The sequence below is a fragment of the Molossus molossus genome, unplaced genomic scaffold (genome assembly GCF_014108415.1).
Source record: "Molossus molossus isolate mMolMol1 unplaced genomic scaffold, mMolMol1.p scaffold_m16_p_10, whole genome shotgun sequence".
In the NCBI taxonomy this organism is placed as follows: Eukaryota; Metazoa; Chordata; class Mammalia; order Chiroptera; family Molossidae; genus Molossus; species Molossus molossus.
Window position 1 is genome coordinate 4,280,268 of NW_023425345.1, and position 19,491 is coordinate 4,299,758.

Sequence of the window (19,491 nt, forward strand, 5' to 3'; positions counted from 1 at the left end):
CCCTTCCTCCTGCTTTGTGCAAGAGGGGGACCTGCGGCCCAGAGACACAAAGGGACTTGCCAGGTCACAAGACAAGCTCCTGACAGAGCTGAAAACCAGAACTTGCATTCCCTGGCGACCCAGCTGAGTCCTCCTGGTTGATCGTGTTTTTAAACTACTTTTTAAACGGCAGGCAGCCACCCCCCACTCTCCACAGCCTTGTAACTAATAACCTATAATTTGACTTTGCCTATTCTCAACTCTCCAGCCTGCCATCTAGTGGCGAACTTGAAAGCTCTGGGCTACTGATGCAAAAGAATGAGTCTCGAGGTACAAGCAGCTCTAGAGAAACAGGGGAGGATGTGGAATGTTTCAGGGAAACATCTAGAAAAAAAGGAGGCAACCCACCAAACCTCTCTAGGAAGCACTTCAAAGAGACTGTGTCCCCCAGGTCATTCATTCCCGGTGACTCTGGGCAGAGGGCATGGCACCTGGGTACACAGCTGCCCCTCCTGTAAATGGGAAGCTGGATCAATGGACCTGCCCTAACTGCCTGAGGCTCCTGTCAATCAAGTTACTCAGAATATGAATTTACCTTAAGTCCCCTTTCCAAGGGAGCAATGGGGAGTCTCTAAGTCGGGGGGAGGGAGTGCACTGGTTTTATTTTGGATCCCAGAGTATATGTGCTCCCAGGACTCCCCACACCAGGTTCTGAGAGCGAGATTGCTCATCAGCTGAGGTGGGATCTGCTCAGAGTGGAAACAGGCAGCCCAGCTACGTCCACCACGAGCCTCCCAGTGCCACCTGTTAGCAGGATGGAGGCCCCTGAGGAAGGACCCACTCCTCTCTGGGCTCTTTGGTCCCTGCAGCCTCCAAAATGGAGCCTCCAGGAAGGAGCGCAGGGCCCAGCCTGCCCTTCTCAGAGAACCAGGCAGGCTGGCGCCAGGGGCTTGAAAGTGGCCTCCACAGCCAGGAGCCATCTAATGAGCTCCTGCACAGTGGGAGAGGGAGGAAGGGGACACACCTGCCCACACACTCCTTATGTGCTCATGTGTCACATATATGCACACCCCCACATGTGCACACCCCTCACATGTGCACACCCTTCACATGTGCACATCCCTCACATGTACACTCCCACATGTGCACACCACCTGACATGTACACACCCGTGTGCACATCCCTCCACATGTGCACACACACACCCGCACATGTGCACACCTTTCACATGTGGGTGGGTGATGAAGCTCAAGTTCTAAGTCACTTAGCACAAGTGAGGGAATCTGGGGACTCTCTCCTACATCATGTCCTCCCTCAAACTAAGCAGCTTCTTGCCCTGGCCAGTTTGGCTCAGCAGTTAGAGCGTCAGCCCACAGATCAAAGAGTCGCAGGTTTGATTTTGGTCAAGGTCATGTACCCTGGTTGCAGTTCGGTCCGTGGCCCTGGTCAGGGTTGTGCAGGAGGCAGCCAGTCGAGGTGTCTCCCTCACACATCAATGTTTCTGTTTCTCTCTCTCTCTCTCTCTCTCTCTCTCTCTCTCTCTCTCCCCCCCCTTCTCTCTCTCCTTCCCACTCTATCTGAAGATAAATAGAAAAATATTCTCGGGTGAGGATTTAAAAAAAAAAAAAACAAAGCAGCTTCTTTTCACACTTTGCCCTCTGTGACAACTACCTCCCCCCAAAGAACCTGGCTCCTGAAAAGCCAGGTTCCCAGCATGCTGCAATCCAAGCTCTTCTGGGACTCAGGCATTGAGGCCACCCATCAGCATCTTCAGGCTCCAACACACACACCCATAAGCCCTGTGGGAGAAGGACCAACATCTGTGTGGTCACTGAGGTGTCCCATGCCCAGCATGGGTGTGTGTGCACATGGGTGTGTACATGAAAGGTGCTGGTCAGTCTTTTCTGGGTGAATGGGTGTCTCTGTGAGCCAGGGGTGGGGGAGGGGCACCAACTCACTGGGAACACGGTTGATGGCTTTGAGGGGCCTCAGGACACGCACAGTGCGGATGGCGGACAGGTTGATGTTCTGAAGGTCCAGCGAGTACTCCACCATCCTGTGGAGAAAGGGGAAGAGAGTGAGGATGGTGCAGGAGGCCAGGCAGGGCCACGGGCCAGACACAGACGCCTCTGGCCACCCACACCCACCCTGTGTGCCTGCCTGGGAGGGGTAAGTAGGAAAGGAGATCAGAATCCAGGTTGTGCCCAGTCTGCTGTGTGGCCTTGAGCTGTCTCATTCTCTGTGAGCAGGGGCTGGTGACATCCTAGAATGCCCTGAGGACCAGTAGTTGTTGGGGGCAGAGAGACAGAGGAGCAGAGGCCCTGGGTCCCTGCCGTGTGCCAGCACTGGGCCAGGTGGCTCCTGTCCCCACTTCCAGAGCAGCCTCTGAAACAGGGAGGGTCAGGTGCATTCCCCAGAGGGAGGACTGAGGAGCGAGCTCCCTGGGCTGGCCCGATGGCCACTGGACACCACGGTCCTCATCCCTATCCGCTGAACACTTGTCTATGCTTTGCGGTTCTGTGCAGTTGCCCCTGGAGTCCTGGAAGTTCTTCACACGACAGTCCCCGCTGAACCAAGACAGTGCCGGTGAAAGGGAACCCGAGAATGACAGTCCCGGCCCCCACCCAGACAGGGGAGACTCAAAGGCAGGCAGCACTGGAGCCCTCACTGCGGCCCTAGTCCTCGCTGTCTTCCTCTGGGCTTCACCAAACAGGCCCGCCCGCCAGCCCTGCGGTCAGCCAGCCCTGCGGCTCCAGGAGGCACCTTGCCTCCTCCTGGATGGGTTCCCAGATCTCCACAGGAAGCAGATCTCGGGTCCCCTCTCTGGTTCCCTACCCTTCCACCAGATCCTACCTGTTCAGTTGCTCCCTGCCCCCCACCCCCACTGACCCAGGGCCTGTGGCCTCAGCCTGACCCCAGTGCCCCACTCACCAAACCCTTCCCTCAAACCCCAGCCCCACCCCAGGGTTCCAGCCCTGCTGCCAGCTCCACCTGTCACACCCTTAGCAGGAAGTGAAAAGGAAATGAAGGCTTTTTCTCCGCACCATGCAAACCTGTCCGATTGTTGTAAAGCCGCCACCCCCTCCCGCTGCTTGAAGAGTAATTGAGTGAAAGCTTCCTTTGCCTGAAATGCCTCATCCATCCCCCAGCTTTCTAGGGCACAGGTTCTGGCTCCGTTCTCTCCGTCTCTCTCTCTCTCCCCCTCCCTCTCTCTCCATTCCCCTTTACACACACACACAGAGAATCACACACCTGCACACAACCACTGGTGCACACACACTCTCACTCCTTGGACACCCTCATATGTAACACACACTCCTACCAAAGCCCAAATTCAGATGAGGGGGCGTGACCAAAAATAAAAAGTGACAGAGACCAGGAACTAGAGACAGAGACCTGGGTGATCACAGGAGGAGGGAGGGAGGAAGAAAAGAAGGGAGAGCCAGGGGTGCCAGGGGCAGCAGCCAGGCGGAGTGGGGGAGCTGAGGGGGGGTAGGGGGCAGTGAATGAGGGCAGAGGATGATCTGAGAAGGGGGCATTGAGGGAGTGGAGCTGTATGAGGATTCCGCGTGTGGGTGAACCAAACTGTCATTTTCCTATTTTGTAGAAAGAGCTCTCCAGGCAGCCAAGGAGATATGTGTGATGAAGGCGCTGCGGGGGTGGCACACATGGGCACACAAACAGGCGCTCCTACACTGATGCGCACACACACCAGGCTTAGGAGAGCCACCACTGCACCCCATCGCAGGCCGCCCGGGCTCAGCTCCAACCAGCCCCTCCCCCACACCCCACACCCAGGAGCTCAGCCCTCTTCCTCCAGCCCAGGCTCTCTCCATCCTGCCTACGGAGGCAGCACCAGGCCCTGGGGAGAGCTGGGTCACCCAGGCTGTTCACGTGCTGCTGAGTGTGCTGGAGGCAGGGTTCCAGCCCATGCCAGATTGAACCTACCCTGGTATTACGTCTCAGGGGCCCCGGCGCTCACCTGCTGAGCTCCAGCAGGTGCCAGACCAGAACTGGTTCCCATCCCCGTGAAGTCTCACAATAAAAATAAATAGACGCTTCATAGAGGCTGGTTAGACAGGAAAAAGCAAATGGGTTTTGCCCTGCCTGGTTTGGCTCAGCGGTTAGAGCGTCAGCCAGCGGACCAGAGAGTCCCGGGTTCGGTTCCCACTAAGGGCATGTACCTCGGTTGCAGTTTGTCCCTGGCCCGGTTGGGGTTGTGTGGGTGGCAACCACTCGATGCGTCTCTCTCACATCAATGTTTCTCTCTCTCTTACCCCCTCTCTCCCTCCCGCTTTATCTGAAGATAAATGCAAAAATGTCATCGGGTGAGGATAAAAAAAAAAAAAGCAAATGGGTTTTGAAGGCCTGCTGCCTGCCCAGGACTGTTCTCGTTCTCAGCCTGCGTTAACCTGTTTGAGCTTCCCATGTGACCTGAATCCACACCAACCCTTTTCATGCTCCCCTGCACCAGGGTAGGCCACAGCCACAAGCCACCCGGCAGAGCTGCTAGGAGAGCCCTCAGGACAACCCTGTCTGGTCTGACTCCCCATCCCACACTGCTGCCCGCGCTCCACGTCCCTCCCACAGAACCCACGGTCCAGTCTGGGGCTACTGGTTCTTCATTAAGTGAGGGGCATCCAACATGGCCCCTGCCCTTCACCGCTCTCCTGACCCTCTAGGTCTTCAGCGTGGGAACACACCTTCTGCAAAAATTCCCAAGACCTCATCAGTTGCAGCCCTCAGGGTCCCCACTGAAAAGCCCCCAAGAGAAATTCCTTGGAGAATAATTTAGTGTCAAGATCTTAGCTCTGTCTGAGCTCCCAGCCAGTCAAGTCAAAAGGGGAAGTGTGATGAATTACTGATTTCTTAGCAGCATGAACCATCTTGGCATTGTGGACCTTCAAGGGAATCCACTTGCTTAAACATTCCACCCAGGTTCTAATTCCATGCACCTTTGGGGGTGTTTGCTGCAGTTGCCTCCCCTGTGTGGGGGAACAAGCCCGGGTGTAAACGCATTCAGCGATAAAGAGCACACAGTAGGTGCACAGTAAAAACTCCAGGCATTCTCATTCTTCTCTGAGAGGAAGAGGATGCACTGGACAGGATGGGAAGAGATGAGGAGAGCATGGAGCTGGGAGAGAACTGTGGGTTTTACTCTCTGGTGTGGGAAGCACACCAACAAGCCCAACGTGGGACAGTCTGCCCACAGCTCCACCACCCCTGCCCAGGGCAGCCATCACTCACTCTTGACAGCCCTCCAGGTGGTCTCCTGCCTCCTGCCTCCTGCCTCCTCCCCCCACAGCCCATCCTCAGCAGGAGAAAACCTCCTAAAATGCAAATCTAGCTATCGCTCCCCAAGTAAAACCTTCAACGTCTCCCCACTGCCCTCATAGCAAAGACCAAGGCCTTGGCCACAGCCTCCAAGGCCTTCCAGTCGGCCTCTGTCCCCTCCCCCAACCCTGCTCCTCCTCCAGGCATCTGCCAGCCCCTCTGAGCTCCCTAGACACACCCTTCTCTGCCCCATCACCTCTGCGCAGTGCCCTTTCCCCTCACACCCATCCTTCCTTCCAAACACCTCCTCCCTGAAGCCTCGGCCACGCCCTCTTTGCACCCCAGGCTGAATTCACCCCTCTCTGCTCTGGCTCCTTCCACACCCCGGGTAGTTCGGGTTCTCCCAAGCAGGCCCCGGGGCCAAGGACTTGGGAGCAGCAGTTTATCTGGAAGGTGATCCCAGGGAGCACAGTGAGGGAGGAGGAGGAGGGAGAAAAGTCAGTGAGGGGCTGTTCACGAGGTGACCGCAATGGGCAATGAGGTTGCCATCCCAGCAGGACCCCCGAGAGACCATGTGGTCCTCAGAAGTGGACCAGTGAGGGCAGGGGCTGCGGTACCATCCATGGGTTGGTTGCGTGCTGGCCAGGTACCTCTCCTCCTCAGACACAGCTCTGGCACCAGCCCCTGGCACACAGCAGGTACCCTGGGAACAGGAGCAGGAGTAACACCTGTGACTGGTGCTCTCCTGCCCTCTTCTACCCCTCCTCCTCCCACCCTGAATGACAGCTGTAGGAGTGTCTCGCCCTAAAAAAGGGGGAAGGTAGCCCTGGCTGGTTTGCTCAGCGGTTAGAGCATCGGCCTGCGGAACAGAGTCCCGAGTTCAGTTCCCGCTAAGGGCACGTACTTCGGTTGCAGTTTGTCCCCGTCCCAGTTGGGGTTGTGTGGGTGGCAACCAGTCGATGTGTCCCTCTCACATCGATGTTTCTCTCTCTTCCCTACTCTCTCCCTCCCGCTCTATCTGAAGATAAATGCAAAAATGTCTTCGGGTGAGGAAATAAATACATACATACATACATACATACATACATACAGGGGAAGGTAAAGAGGGGCCCCTGTGGGTGAGTAACCACTGGACTGCCTTCCTTCAGGCCTCAAGACTTCGCTTGCGGGAGTGAGAAATTAATTCCTAATTACACAGTTACTTTATCACACTGCTTCAGTGCTAAAAGTCTAAAAGAAGTCAACAAAACCCCCACTACCTCCTGCCAGCTCCCCAGTGCCTAATGAGGTAAGTAATTTTGCTGTAAAGGGAGCACTTTCGTCCTGACATCACCCCAGGGGCAGAGTGGCTGCGCCGGTTCCCAGGTGTCATCTGGGGAGAGGGACTCAGCTGCAGCCATGCTGGGCTGGGGCTGGAGGGTGGACACTCGCTCTTGTTCCTGCTGCGGACCGCCCTCCTTCACTCCCCGTTCCCCCTGGGTCCAGGAGAGGCCCAGAGACCCAGGCCTAGTCCACCCAGGACGCAGTCCCCTGGCCACCGCGACTGGCTCCGGATGCGCACACGAGCCCAGGCACACCCAGCCGAGCAGGCTCCGCAGGGAAGAGGAGCCCTCCCGGGCTGAGCCACGGCCTGGAAACCGGAGGTGCTAATGGCCATCTTGCCTCTGTGGTGGCCTGAGAATGTTGCCAACACGAAGGGAGGCTGAGGCCAGCGCTGCAGAGAGGCAGGATCCTGACCATATGGTCCGGCCACTCCCTCCAGCTGTACCCGAATCCTGATCCGCCCTCTGTGCTTCCCATTTCTGCGCGCCAGTCTGTTCCCTTTGGGGCCGTGCCCGTCTGCACTGGGCTTCTGCCACTAGCAACTCCGAGTCCTGGCTGAGAGGGGCCCCTGGGCACTCACTGTGCCTGTGCGGAGCGCTTTACACAGCTCCCCGCGGAGGGATTATGGAGCCCCCTGCGGCCAGGAACTGAGGCGCAGAAGAGCTCAGGTCACATAGCCAGGTAGTGGGGGATCCAGGGGCTCTGTGACAATCCCCCACCTCATCAGTCACCAGGCCAGGCCACCTTCTGGCTCCTGAGCACCCCCTAGATGGCCAGTAAGTACAACACACATGGCAGCATGTGGAATGGGGCCAGCACAGGGGCGGTGCGTCCAGTGTCAGAGCGTGGGGCGGGACTCCCAGTGGTCAGAGCATGGGGCGGGGCGTCCAGTGGTCAGAGCGTGGGGCGGGGCGGCCAGTGGCTAGAGCGTGGGGCGGGGCGGCCAGTGGTCAGAGCGTGGGGCGGTGCGTCCAGTGTCAGAGCGTGGGGCGGGGCGTCCAGTGGCTAGAGCGTGGGGCGGTGCATCCAGTGTCAGAGCGTGGGGCGGTGCGTCCAGTGTCAGAGCGTGGGGCGGGGCAGCCAGTGGCTAAAGCGTGGGGCGGGGCGGCCAGTGGTCAGAGGGTGGAGCATGGGGCGGGGCGGCCAGTGGTCAGAGCGTGGGGCGGGGCGGCCAGTGGTCAGAGCGTGGAGCATGGGGCGGGGCGGCCAGTGGTCAGAGCGTGGAGCATGGGGCGGGGCGGCCAGTGGTCAGAGCGTGGAGCGTGGGGCGGGGCGGCCAGTGGCTAGAGCGTGGGGCGGGACGGCCAGTGGTCAGAGCGTGGGGCGGGGCGGCCAGTGGTCAGAGCGTGGAGCGTGGGGCGGGGCGGCCAGTGGCTAGAGCGTGGGGCGGGACGGCCAGTGGTCAGAGCGTGGGGCGGGACGGCCAGTGGTCAGAGCGTGGGGCGGGGCGGCCAGTGGTCAGAGCGTGGAGCCTGGGTTCCAATCCCAGCTCTGCTTCTAGTGCACCACGTGACCTCAGCAAGCCACTGAGCTGACCTCACAGGGGTGTGGGGAGGATGCAAGTGTTCCTGTGTGGACTCAGTGCTTAGAACAGTGCCTGGCACAAGCCGAGGCAGTGTCAGCTACATTACATACAGCACAGCCTCACTCGCTGCCTCAGGTCACACCTGCCCACAAATCACATGATGCCTGCTTTCACCCTCCCCTGGATCCGCCTCCTGCCAGAGAAAGCCCAGGCAGTAAGGGCCTCTGGAAGCTCTGGCACAATCCCAGCACTGCCCACCACTTGCCCTGCATTCGAGGGACATCCGAACCTCTCCAGCTCCCAGAGTGCACCATGCTGTTTCCAGACCACTTGTCTGGGAACTGACCATGCCCTTCCCCGCTTTCCAGATCCCACCCCGAGCAGAGTAGAGCTCTCGGGCCTGTGTCCCCCTGCGCCTCTATGAGGGCATCTCCGGCTCCGAGGCCTGCTCTGTCATGTCCCTGTTCCTCGGAGCCAGAGCCGGGGCCAGCTCACAGTCCCAGCTGGGTCCCCAGCGCCCCGCCCAGGGCTCCCCATCGCCAGCTTGTCAAACAAATAGCTTGAAGGACGAGAGATGGGAACAAAAGCTTGGAGCTAACATGAAACAACATCAATGACTGAGATTTAACGTCTTTCCAGGAAATACCCCTCCCAGGAGATGATTTCTGTGTGTTGCTGATAAAAATAGGGTGTTTCCTCAATCTTTTCAAGGGGCCCACGGGGGCTTTCTTAAAATGTAATTTAAGATGTAGCTAATGGAAAGGAAGCTGAGATGCTGGAGAGAGCGATCATCTGTCAGGAGGCAGCTCTGATGACTCAGGCGCCTGTTGGTTGGTAACTAGACCACCAGCCTATGCCTCTCTCCCTGCACCTGGCACGTAGGTGTTCAGTGGAGGGAGCGTGGGGGGGAGGAAATAACGGAGAGTGAAAATTAGAGAATAATGACATTAATGCTTGACTTTGGCCAGCACTGATTTATGGGTCATTTTCACTCATATATTATCACATAAATCCTATGAGACCAGAAGACCAGGGGTAATTAAGCCCACAAGACTGATAAAGAAAAGGCTGTTCTGAAACCCACTTAGGTCAAGTTCAGAGTAAAGGGGGAATTAAGGGCTATAAAGTTCAAGGACGGGCTGCACAGACAGATCCCGGGCAGGCGGGAACCAAGGCAGCTCCAGGGACCTCAGCAGCAGAAGACCCGGGACCCTCTCTCCCCAGGGTTCCACTCAGGTGACAACACTCCCGTGACTTTATCTCTGAGTAGAGTTGCCATATAAATACAGGATGCTCAGTTAAGTTTGAACATCAGATAAACAATATATGACTTTTTAGAATATGTCCCAAATATACCTTATATCTACCTCACGTGAAATTTAGCTTCATTTTCCCGTGGGATTCTTGGCACCACCGCACAATAGACACACTCTCAGCTCTACCAAGGGAGAAATGGCCCTCCCCAGGGACCCTCACCCCTCGGAGCTCCTCCGGGGCAGGGCGGGTAGGATATTTGGGCTTGTAAGGGTAAAACCCTCACACTGTGAGGCAGCCCAACTCTGCAAGCAGTTGCACCTGAGCACATCCCAGATCTGGCTCATACAGGCATGTGGGCTGGGGCGGCTGCAAATCTCTCTGAGCCTCCAGTTCTCATCTACAAAACAGGATTACCAACCCCAAGTGCTCAGGATAGCGAGGATGTCAGAGTGCCCAGCCCAGTTAGCAAATATGAGTTCTGGTAAACCACCTAAGAGGAAGTGCATGGTTAATGCCTGCCCCAAGGTCCTTTCTCTGCTCTTGGGGTAAGAATTCTGGGATTTGTCCAACCGGTATGGCTCAGTGGGTGAGCGCTCAGTGGGTGAGCGTCAACCCATGCACCAAGGGGTCGCTGGTTCGATTCCCCGTCAAGGCACATGCCCAGGTTGTGGATCAGGTCTGGGTGGGGAATGGGGGAGGGGGGGATTCAGGAGGCGGCTAATCAATATTCTCTCTCATAGATGTTTCTATCTCTCCCTCTCCCTTCCTCTCTCTCTAAAATCAATAAAGGGAGAAAAAAAAAGAGTTCTGTGATTCGCCAAGCCGATCCTCCCCACTCCTAGGCCACATAGCATGGGTGGGGCAGACCTCAGACCAAATGCTGCTGTGGACCTTGATCTAGATCTGGCCAAAGTGCTGCCTCATTCTGGCCCCGGTGATTGGTTCAGAGATGAGCACATGACCCACACCAGCCAATCCAAGCCCAGCAGGGTCAATTCTGCACTCACTGGAGTGGCCTGGAAGGAAAGGAGGCTTTGTGTTGAACCTGAGGAAGTAATCTGTGAACCCCAGGACTACCGGCCACCTACCACCCGCGAGAAAAGCAGCCAGAGATGGAGGTTGGCACAGAGAAATGAGCAGTGGTGGGATGGGAGGACACACTGGTGACGTCTTTCAGGATTCTGGGTCAAGCAGGACTTGAAGCCAGAGACCCCTTCAGCTTTTGGTAAAAATGATAAACTACCTTGAAACAGGTTTGGCAAATTCCCATCCTGTATAACAGAGAGAGCCCTGCCAGAGTCATGACTGACTGGGGTCTGGCTTTTCAACTTGTGGCCTGAGAATGTCTGCTGACTAACCCCCCTCCCCCATGGCATCTAGCATCCTGTTTCCATAGAAACGGACCTGAGCAGTGATCATCACTCTCTCTCCCACTCTTCTCCATATGCAAATGAGAAATCATCCACACCAAGGTTCCCACTGGAACCTTCCCAGGTCCACACCCACCCAACAGTCAGTTGAGCTCAAAGAAAATGGCCCCAATCCCCTCCCCTAGCTCTGCGGTGCCTGGACACAACAGATATGAAACCAACGTCATGGAGCTGGCCAGGGGGAGGCTCTGGGGACTCCAGGAAGATGACTCAGCCTCAGCCCTGCTCTCGGAGCACCCAGTTCTTATTGGGGACAGACCTGTACAACCCTTACAAATAAGGGTGTAAAGTCGGTGTCATGGCCTGCAGGGTGCTGGGCCTGCTGACACACAGAGTATTTCCCTGACCCACAGATAATGCACAGAGAGCCACACAGGAGGGAGGCTGGCTGCAATGGCCTCTGGAAACAGCCCCAGCAATGACCCTATCATGTGCAGAACCACAGCCAGGTCTGCTGGCAGGCACAGACCTCTGCGGAGCTTGCACCAGTTGGTATTTGACTTTAGATTTTTCAACAGATTACACGTCATGCCCAGTCTGAAGACCCAGACCAGGGCTTGGAGACATGGTAGGGCCACAGCTTTGGCTGGGAGCAGACTAAGAAATTTAGGCCCTGGGAGAGGAATGTAGCAGACTCTGAGAGGTGCCCACCCGATATGCATTCTCTCCTTCCAATCTTGCCTGGCCCCAGAAAACAACTCTTGGTTGATTTAGCCAAATTCAGTGGTGTTTCCTATTTCCTAGCTTCCCTTGCAGCTAAGAATGGCCATAAGACCCAGTTTTGGCCAAGTGTGCTGCAACTGGGGGAAGGATCTAGGAAAGAAAATGTTGTTTTCCTGATCCAACTGGACAAGTGCAGCTGGCATAGCCCTATGTCCCTGTCTCCCTGCCTTCGATGCAGACATGATGCCTGCAGCTTCAGTAGCCACCTTGTGACCATGAAGAAAGGCCTGAAGCCTGGCCAATGTAGGTCAGTGGACTGAGGGTCACCCATGGACTAAGAGGTCCCGTTTCGATTCCCAGCCAGGCCACATGCCGGGGTTGCAGGCTTGATCCCCAGTAAGGGTCGTGCAGGAGGCAGCTGATCGATGTTTCTCACATGGATTTTTCTATCTCTCTCTCCCTTCCCTCTCTCTTTAAAAAATCAGTAAAAACATACTTAAAAAAGGAAAAAAAAAGAAAGGCCCGAAAAGTCACCAGGACATCACATAACTACCACTAGTTAACCACCAACCTCAAAACTTCATGTTATATCAGAAAAAACACCCCAGAATTTGCTGGAGCCACCGTTGATTGGATGTTTGGTTACTTGCAGCCAAGTGCATCCTGACAAGTACACCCAGCAGTTTACACAGAACCAGGACTCGATCCCAGCCCGTGGAGCCAAGCTCCCTGTGTTCAACTCCTGCTGTGCCCTTTACCAGCCCGTGACCTTGAGCAGGTCATTCCCTGTTCCTGTGCCCACACCACCCCACTCCCATCTCCCGTGAAATGGAACTTACGCGAGTCCCTCCCGCACAGGCTAGTTGAAAGACTAGACCAGATCACACCCAGCATCGGCCCACAGTGAGTACTCAGCAATCAGCAGACGCTCTTATTTTTATCACACCCCGAATGATGCCTAGGAGGATTCAATTCCCTTTGCTTTTTAAAGTCCCACTGATGGGGCACTTTGGACAAAAGGAACTCTCAGCAAGCCACCGCAGAGCAGACGTGCCTGCCTGGTCTTTTCAGAAAGCTCTAGTCCAGGGCTGAGGAATAATTCTTATTGACGTTTTGTTTCCCAAGAGCCTGTGAGAGTCGGTGGGGAAGCTGTGCGCACGGGAGATGTTTCCAGAGCGTGACAAATCCTGCTCCGGCCTCTCCTTCCTGCTCCTTGGCCAGGTGCTGAGTGACTGACATTACTGCTATTTGTGTTAATATTGTTAATAATAGAAATCCTCACGAGGAGTCCCCCTGTTCTGTTCACAAAGTACATTTACTTGTCACGAGAATTAATTTGGATCCTGCATGCAGATCAGAGAGGGAGCCCTCCCCAGCCCCCCCCCCCCCCCCCCCGTGCTCCCAGAATCCGAGGGGCCAGTGGACGAGCGCACCTGCCGCAGGGCCACCGGAGCAGCTGGCTAAACGGAGCTTCCCAGGCCTGCTGTACCTGCTGGGTCCGGATCCCCGGGGTGAGGCCCAGGAATCTGTTTTAACCTGGACGCCAGTTCTCTGTTGTTCCTTGAATTTTGAGGAGCACTGAGGAGGGGTGCAAGGCTCTGCATGTATTTGAGGTTTGGGGAGGTTGCCCTTTCCCAATCTGCTCACACTTGTCCCTCAGCTGCTCCATTTGACGCTTCCCAGCCCCAGTCGGAGCTCTGAAAGGCTTTCACGGACTTAGGGTGGCTCCTGTTCCGCCTCGTCTGAGGTGGGGCCCACGCCAGCCATGCCCTTGGCAAGGCTCTGCCTCCGCCTCATTCTGGAGAGGTCCCTGCAGCCGGCCCTCCGGTCCTGGTTCCCCCTAGAGACAGCAGTGGAATTCTTGGGGAAGGTGTGTGTGTGTGTGTGTGTGTGTGTGTGTGTGTGTGTGTGTTAATCCTCACCCGAGGATATTTTTTCCATTGATTTTTTTTTAGGGAGGTAGGGAGGGAGGGGGAGAGAGAGAGAGAGAGAGAGAAATATCAGTTGCCTCCCATACATGCCCTGACTGGGGATCAACCCCATGACCCTCAGTCCAAGGGCCGAAGCTCTAACCACGGAGCCACACTGACAAAGGCATGGGGAAGCTTTTAATATGTAGGTGCCCAGGCCCCTCCCACAGCTGGCAATGGCCATTTCATGTTTTGGGTTAGGGAAGGAGGTAGAATTACCAGCATGAGGCACCAGGGGAGATATGTAGGTAAAGAATATCTCAAGTTCAACAAGAATGTCACTGAATATTTCATGACCCCCTAATGGACAAAGACAGAAAAATGTAGCTTAAATAAGACAGTGAGATGGGCTTAACTACTGTCCAGTGATTGCCAGGCTGTCATACACTGGAAGGGTCTCCTGCCGTCCTGGGCTGACCCAACCCAGAGAGTAAACGTGATGAGTCAGGTCTCCAAGTGGTCATTGGAAGACGAAATTAATAGCAATAAATGCAAAGTTTGGTATTTGGTTTTTTAAAAAATCAACTGTATTTAGTTCGTTCCAGGGTGGGAGAGACCTGGCTTGGAGGTTGAACACCACCTGGGGGTGACAGAGAGCACGGCCACTCAGCAGGTCACCACAGTCCCACACCACCCTGGGACAAAGGCCATCCATTCTGGTAAGTCATCACTGGGAGGCTGGGTCCTGCTCCCTGGCCAGGGACCAAGACTGCCTTGGTCACTGAAGTGAGTCCAGGATGTGAGGCCTCCTTACCTGTCCTTTGACAAATGGTGGGAGGTGCGGGGGACATTTCATGTGGAGAACAGGAGACTCGGGGAGGAAGGGAGTCACCTGCCAAATTCTGAAGGAGTCATGGGTTTATCAGGGACGCTCCTGACCGCAGGCTCCAGGCCTCCCTGTAGGATCAGGTCCCTGCCCTCCTCTCTGGCTTCATTCCTCAGCACCCACCTACCCTTGGGAACCCTGGGCTCCAACATACTCTCTGCTCTGCTCCCCCATCCTCAAATAGCCCCTTCAGGCCTTCTGCGTGCTGTCTCCTCTGCCTGAGATGGCCTGCCCCCACTGCCTGGCCTCTCTCCCTCTGAGGGCTTTGCTGACACCCCTGCCTAAATCGGGTCTCTATCCCATGCCCTCATGACCCTCTCTACTTCTTTGGTATAGCACTGATCCCAATTTAGAATTTATTTAGAACCTTTTTATCCGTTTTGCATACATTTTCTAAACCGGGAGCTCCGTGAGATCACAGTGGCATCTGTCTTGTCCCCACTGCCAAGCACAAGGCCTGGCATGTAGTAGGTGCTCAATAAACGCTGATTTTGTGATGAATACATGGATGAATGGTTTCATCAGGTGGGAGCTACAGGAAGACAAAGCTGAGCTCCGTGAAGAAAAAACTTTCTAACGTATCAGACTGTCCCAGGCTGGGAGCAGCTGGCTTGTTCTCGCGGTGGCAGGGTGGGAGCAGGAGGGCTGAGCGGATGGGAGAGCAAGGCTCTGACCTCTAAGGAACCTTCCAGTGTGGGGGCTCTGTCTCCTCTGGAGCTTGAAGGAGCCAGTAATTTGGGGAAGGGGCGGAGCAGGAAGGAATGAAAAAAAAACCTTTGGATGTCAGGCTTGTTACTCGGGAAACAGAACATTTATAGCACCAAGCCTGGCTGGGACCGCGGGGGGTGAGCGGGCAGCTCTGGGGACAGGTCTTGAGTGGGAGCAGAACTGAGGGCTGGACTCTGGAGCCTGGGGTTGTGCCTTCCCATCCTACCTCTTCACTCATGCGCAAAGGATGGAGAGGACCTTGGGGACAGGGCTGAGTCACCTGGTCCCCAGCATCCCACACATGGGTCTTCATGGTACCTGCCCCCAGCCAGGACCAGCCACATAATCTGTGAGGCCCAGTGCTAAATGAAAATGCAGGGTCCCTGGTTCAAAATGTATAAAGAATTAATGAATGGTGACAGCCAGGCATTAAACCAAGCATGGGACCCTACGCAACCCCTCATGTGCCCAGCTCTCCATAACCCCCAGGAGGATGCTGGCCCACGGACCCCACCCTAAGGACCAAGAAAAAATATCAAACAGAGACCTCAACACAGTGCTGAAGCCAGGCCGGCTCTCTGCTCAGCTTGGGTCCTAATTTATAAATGTGAGCAGAGGCGGGGATGACTGAGCAACAGAGAAGACTCAAGTCAGAGGGCAGGGGGGCACTCAAGGGAGGCAGTGAGCGGAGCCAGCAAAACAGATGACTTCCTTGAAACAGGAGTTAATCAAAATTCTCCTAAAAGTTGGAAAGAAAGCAAAGGGAGGGCAGTATTTCTCGCGCGCGATGTCGTTTCTGAGCGTTATTTAACGGACTCCTCTAATGATGATTTCATGAGGGGGATAGACCTTTGATTCACCACTTACTGTTAATTAAAGGCCTGGCTGCTGTGAATTTACATATTAACTTGTAGATTTTCATTAGTGATTTCTTCCCAATAGAAGAGATCGTTCCAAAGGGGACGGGCTTATCACCCTGGCGTTTGCTAAGCGGCTCTGATTCTGACCTGGGGCTCTCATCCCACATCTTGCTCCAGTGCCCATTTTCCTCATTCCGTGATCACCGCCCTGCTGTTCCGCACAGGGAGCCGAATAAACCCGTGATACATCTTCTTGCTACGATTGGTGTGAGGGTCATTTTTTAAACTTCTTGGAAATTATGCTTTGGCTTCAGGATCAAGAAAGGACTTCTAAGGACCCTAAATTAGGATCCATAAGGAGGTGCTCAGGAATATTGCATCCACGAAACAAAAACAGACCCAAGCGGCTCTGAAAAGTAAGAAGCCCAGAATGAGAAGCGGTCTCGGGAATTAACAAGACGCAGAGGAGATGAGCCTGTCACCGGCGCCCCCGTGGGGGAGGGACCCTGGTCAGTGACTCACACGGCCGCCGAGTCCAGGAACTGCCCCCTCGCACAGATGAAGTCTGTGAGGGAAAAGGGGAAAGATGTGGGGAAGAGGCAGAGGAGGGAAGTACCCAATTAATGGGAATTTCAGGAGAGACCAGAGGAGAAAGGACAATAATCAAAGAAGAAATGAAAGAGTTTCCTTTCCTCACCTTGAGTTCTAAAAGGCCCCACGGGGAGCCTTTCACACCAAGACCCACCCTAGGGAAACGTCTGCATCACGACGGGAAGGAGAAAACCCTCCGAGCTTCTGGCAAGAAAAAAGCAGCTGTCTCCCGAGAAAGAGGAGCCAGCCCAGTCCTGGACTCCCCAGCAGCACCCCTGAGATTCCAGTGGCACTGTGTGCCGGGTTCTGCGGGACCCAGATCCGCATCCGGACAAAACCAGCCTTCTCTCAGAGATCAGAGGGAAATGAGTTTGCAGAGGCAAGACTGGAGAATGACACTATCCAAATAACTTTTCTTTTAAAAAAAACGACTTCAGGATGTCCTCCAGCCAAACCAAAATGAGAACCACAATGAGGAACTTGGCAAAGGGGGGACGCGGTTCACAAGACGCCACGTCGGCCGGCCTCGCTCCTGGTTAGGTTGGAATCACTGCTGACAGTGTGGTCGTGACACTGAATGCAGCTCTCAGAAAGGATGCTCAGAAGAGGTGCGACACTTCTGTGAACACCAGTGGACACATCATTTCACTTCAGAAGGCACCCGCGGAATTTCACAGCGACTGAGAGCTCCCGACTCCCCTCTCAGTGTGCCTGTCTACCCTCCCTGCCCCTTCTCACTGGCATCGCACACACGCATATGCTCATTCGCACACTCTCGTGTACAATGACACCCATACGCTCTCGCATGTTCACACATAGGTACACCCACACACACTCATAGGCCTCCAGCCCTTTTCTCTCCCCCATCATCACTTCTGCCATATTGATGCATTACCGGGCATGGCTAACGCCTGCTCCTCCTTCAGCTCTGTGCGTCACTTCCTCAGGAAAGTCCCCGAGCCCCCGAGCCCCGAGCCTGGCTCAGAGATGCTCTCAGAAAACCACAGCGGTTTGCCAGAGCCCTCATCTCAGTGTGTGTGACACGTTCACCCTTGCAGCTGTTGGGGACACACGCTGGAGAAGGACAAGGCCTCAGCCTGGGTTTGCTGTCTTCCACACCCTGCTGTCCTGCCCAGTCTGACAGCACTGGCCCTGGTCATTGCATGAAAGCGTGGATGGGCCACCAGCCTGGTTTGACCCAGGAAACCAGGAACAAGGCACCGAGCAGACTAAGACACAGGCAGTACCAATGGGCTAAGTTGTAACCTGGCCTCTCTCTGACTGTAGCTGTGTCTTGGTAGAAACCATCGTAGTTTGGCCCAGCTAGTGTGGCTCAGTGGTTGAGTGTCGACCCATGCACCAAGAGGTCACCGGTTTGATTCCAGATCAGGGCACATGCCCAGGTTGTGGGCCCGATCCCCAGTGGGGGGCACGTAGGAGGCAGCCAATCGATGTTCTCTCTCATCGATGTTTCTGTCTCTCTCCCTCTCCCTTCCTCTCTCTCTAAAATCAATAAAGGAAAAATATTTTTTTTTAATTCAAAAAAAGAAACCATCATACTTTGGAGTCAGACGGTGCTTGAACCTGTGCCTACCTCGGACTTGCTGGGTGACCTAGGATGATAAGAGCCGCTAGCGCCCTGGCCGTTTTGGCTCAGCGGTTAGAGTGTCGACCTGCAGTCCTGAGAGACCCGGGTTCGGTTCCCGCTAAGGGCACGTACCTCGGTTGCAGTTTGTCCCCGGCCCTGGTCGGTTGTGCGGGTGGCAGCCACTCGATGTGTTCCTTTCACGTCGATGTTTCTCTCTCTTTCTCTGTTCCTCTCTCTCCCTCCCACTCTACCTGAACAAAAAATGGGAAAGTGTCCTCGGGTGAGGATTAAAAAAAAAAAAAAGAGCCACTAGCATGTATTGGGTGCTCATTTTGATGCAGCTTCTATTATTATCCCCACTTTACAGACGAGGAACCGAAGTTTAAAGAGGGTGACTGGCTTTCTCAAGTCAGTCAGTTAGTGTAAATCAGACAGCGCCAGCTGGCAGTGCAGGACACACGACTTACCAGAGAGGGGACGGAGGAATGCCCGTCAGTCTCAAATTGCCACGCAGCTTCGTCCCTGTCACCAGGATGCCCCACGGATTACTGAAATTAAGTCTGGCAAGCACCAGAGGCTCAGACCTGCCTGGTGCACTACCTACCCAGCCATGACAATGAAGAAGTCCAGTCGGTTCCACGTGTCCCCAAGGTAGCACTTCTTGCCAAAAATGCCCAGGGCTACCATCTTGAGCACCATCTCCATGGCAAAGAAGATGAAGATGAAGTCATCGAAGACCTGCAGGGCAGGAGGAAGGCAAGAAGCAAGGGACAGTGTGAGGTTCCAGAGCAGGACCCAGGGGTTGGAGCCACAGTGTGAGGTGGAGACACAGTCGTGGACACAAGGGAACTGGGGAAGACCTGGAAACTCCTTCTCCTGGGCAGGAAGAGAACCTCAGAGATACTAATCCAATGCAGTCATTTCACAGATGAGGAAACTGAGGCCCAGAGAGGGGAATGAAGAAGGTAATACAGCCTATACTGTTTGTTCCCTAAAACCAGGTATGATGACAAGGGACCCAGATGGGGCTAGGACAAACGCTCTCCCTAATAATTGCCAAGCACTGGGCTGCGTACCTGACTTGAATTCTCCCTTCTAATTCTCACAGTGACCCCATGTATAGTCCCACGTTACAGATGAGGAAACTGAGACTCAGAGAGTTTAAGCGACTTGCCTCAGGTTACACAGCAGGTGAGTGGCAGAGCGGAACTGACTCTCAGGTCTATCTGACTCCGAAGCCACGTGGAAGGAACTTTCTCAAAACAGGCCTGGCGCACACGCCAGGCGCAGGCCTCGGTGCTGCCTTCCGCTGCTCAGAAAGGAGCCCCACATGTGTCCCCAGCCATAAACTGGGGTGAGTATCTCCCGAGGACAGGACCTGGGTGGAATTCCCCTTTCCAGGATAGATAAGGGCTGCAGTAAATTCAATTCAACAAGCGAGCCCTGAGCACACCTACTGTGTGCCGGGACAGAGGCTGGGTGCCGCGGACACAGACG

At 55.1% G+C, this 19,491-nt stretch overlaps 1 protein-coding gene across 1 annotated transcript in view; it reads right to left on the reverse strand.

Annotated features, from left to right (window-relative positions):
* Positions 1 to 19,491, reverse strand: part of CACNA1I (calcium voltage-gated channel subunit alpha1 I) — a 94,866-nt gene that overhangs the window by 56,359 nt on the left and 19,016 nt on the right. The window contains exons 3-4 of the mRNA XM_036251178.1: positions 18,599 to 18,732; positions 1,938 to 2,035 (exon numbers count right to left, since the gene is read on the reverse strand). Of these exons, the coding sequence (XP_036107071.1) occupies positions 1,938 to 2,035; positions 18,599 to 18,732 (232 nt within the window). The remainder of the gene's footprint in view (positions 1 to 1,937; positions 2,036 to 18,598; positions 18,733 to 19,491) is intronic.